Source organism: Nicotiana attenuata, unplaced genomic scaffold (assembly GCF_001879085.1).
Source record: "Nicotiana attenuata strain UT unplaced genomic scaffold, NIATTr2, whole genome shotgun sequence".
NCBI lineage: Eukaryota > Viridiplantae > Streptophyta > Magnoliopsida > Solanales > Solanaceae > Nicotiana > Nicotiana attenuata.
The window spans coordinates 9,935-12,576 of NW_017678539.1; the positions used below are offsets into that span (position 1 = coordinate 9,935).

The following is a 2,642-nucleotide window of genomic DNA, read 5'->3' on the forward strand; positions in this document are numbered from 1 at the left end:
TTTGGCTTGAAGAACACTAGTGCTACTTACCAAAGGGCTATGCAGAATATTTTCGACGATCTTCTCCACAAGAATGTCGAATGCTATGTTGACGACTTGGTGGTGAAATCAAGAGAGAAGGGCGACCACGTGAAAGACTTGAGGATGGTATTTGAATTGCTCCGGAGGTACCAACTTAGGATGAATCCATTGAAATGTGCCTTTGGAGTTACTTCTGGAAAGTTCCTTGGTTTCATTGTTCGACATCGAGGGATCGAAATTGATCAAGCCAAAGTGGATGCCATTTTGAAAATGCCTGAGCCTCGAGATATGCATGAGGAAAGCTAGCATACCTTAGAAGATTCATATCAAACCTGGCTGGGAGGTGCCAACCATTTAGTCTCCTCATGAAGAAAGGCGTTCCTTTCAAGTGGGACCAAGCTTGTAGCAATGCCTTCGAAAGTATCAAAACCTACTTGATTAAGCCTCCAGTTTTAGCAGCTCCTATACCTGGAAAGCCGCTGATACTATACATTTCAGCACAACAGAGGTCTGTTGGAGCGCTGTTAGCCCAAGAAAATAGTGAAGGGAAAGAAAACTCCCTTTACTACTTGAGCAGGATGATGACACCTAACGAGTTGAATTATTCGCCAATTGAAAAGTTGTGTTTGGCGCTAGTCTTCTCAATTCAAAAGTTGAAGCACTACTTTCAAGCTCATGTTGTCCGTCTTGTTTCTAAAGCAAATCCCATCAAGTTCGTGATGTCAAAACCTGTTCTTAGCGATCGACTAGCGAGATGGTACCTCCAATTTCAACAATTCGAGATTTTGTAAATCCCTCAAAAGGATGTAAAAGGACAAGCATTGGCAGACTTCTTAGCAGATCATCCGATACCTGATGACTAGGAGCTAACTGACGAACTACCTGATGAGGACGCAATGGTCGTTGAAGTTCAACCTCCATGGAAGACTTTGATGGTGCTGCACATCATGGAGGAGCCGAGGCTGGCATAGTATTTCTCACTCCCCAAGGTGAAGTCTTGCCCTACTCCTTAACCTGACACAACTCTGTTCCAACAACGTTGATGAGCATCAAGCATTAATACTTGGGCTTGAAATGGCCGTTAATATGAAGCAACTGCAATTGCAAGTCTTTGGTGACTCCCAGTCAGTGGTCAATCAACTCTTAGGTAGTTACAAGGTCAAGAAGCCCGAACTACGCCCATATCATGATTACGCTAAAAAATTAATGGGGTGGCTCGGTGATGTGACTATACAGCATGTGCCAAGGAAGAAAACAGGAAGGCGGATGCTTTAGCTGCCCTAGCTTCATCGTTAATCCTGCCTGACCAAGCGCAAGTTATTGTCTGCCAAAAATGGATAGTACTGCCACCAAATGAGGCTGAAGGTGAAGAAAATGAACTCAAGCATCTTGTCGTTGTTTCTGAAGTTGGGAAAGAAGAATGGCGACAACCCATTATCGACTACTTATGCTATGGGATACTTCCAGAAAATCCGAGGAGAAGGACTGAAATCCGTCGCCGTGCACATCGCTTCCTTTACTACAAAGATACTCTATACAGAAGGTCATTCGAGGGAATACCTTTGCGATGCTTAGGGGAAGAAGAAGCACTCCAAGCTTTGCAAGAGGCACATTCAGGAGTATGTGGGTCACACCAGTCTGGACCAAACCTCCACTTCCATATAAAAAGGATGGGATATTATTGGCCAACGATGGTAAAAGATTGCTTGGACTACGCTAGAAGATGCAAGGCTTGTCAATTCCATGCGAATTTTATTCATCAACCTCCTGAAGTGTTGCACCCGACTGTTGCATCCTGGCCGTTTGACGCTTGGGGATTTGATATTGTTGGACCACTGCCAAAGTCCTCTGGTGGGCACCTATACATCTTGGCTGCAACTGACTAGTTCTCAAAATGGGCTAAAGTTGTTGCTCTTAAGGAAGTAAAGAAGGAAAATGTTGCAAGTTTCATCCGAGTAAACATTATTTATCTCTTTGGAATTCCTCGTTACATAATAACGGATAATGGAAAGCCATTCGATAATAGGCTGATGAACAAGATTTGTGATATCTTTGGCTTCAAGCAACGTAACTCTTCGATGTACAATGCTGCCGCAGATGGTCTAGCTGAGGCATTCAACAAGACTCTATGCAACTTGTTAAAGAAAGTCGTCCCAAATCTAAACGAGATTGGAATGACCGTATGGAAGAAGCTCTATGGGCAAATAGGATGACTCACCGCACGCCAATGCAAGTGACCCCTTATTCACTTGTCTATGAAGTCGAAGACGTCCTGCCACTCGAGCGTCAAATACCTTCATTACGATTAGCTATCCAAGAAGGGATCACTGATGAAGAAAATGCTCGACTTCGATTAGTAGAGTTGGAGGCTCTTGATGAGAAGAGGTTGGAAGCTCAACAGAGTCTTGAATGTTATCAAGCTCGATTGTCTCGCGCCTTCAATAAAAGAGTTCGCCCGAGATCCTTTCAAGTAGGAGATCAAGTCCTTGCCGTACGAAGACCCATAATTACTTCCCATAAACCTGTAAGGAAGTTCACTTCAAAATGGGATGGGCCATATGTCGTACAAGAAGTCTTACTCAAGTGGGGCTTACAAGTTGGTTGATGTAGAAGGCATGAGA

The 2,642-nt window shown here is 43.9% G+C and overlaps 1 protein-coding gene across 1 annotated transcript in view; it reads left to right on the top strand.

Annotated features, from left to right (window-relative positions):
* The first annotated feature begins 1,095 nt into the window (after positions 1–1,095).
* LOC109221637 overlaps positions 1,096–2,642 on the top strand; it is a 9,044-nt gene continuing 7,497 nt past the window's right edge. Inside the window, exons 1-2 of the mRNA XM_019386107.1 lie at positions 1,096–1,168; positions 1,258–1,386. Of these exons, the coding sequence (XP_019241652.1) occupies positions 1,096–1,168; positions 1,258–1,386 (202 nt within the window). The remainder of the gene's footprint in view (positions 1,169–1,257; positions 1,387–2,642) is intronic.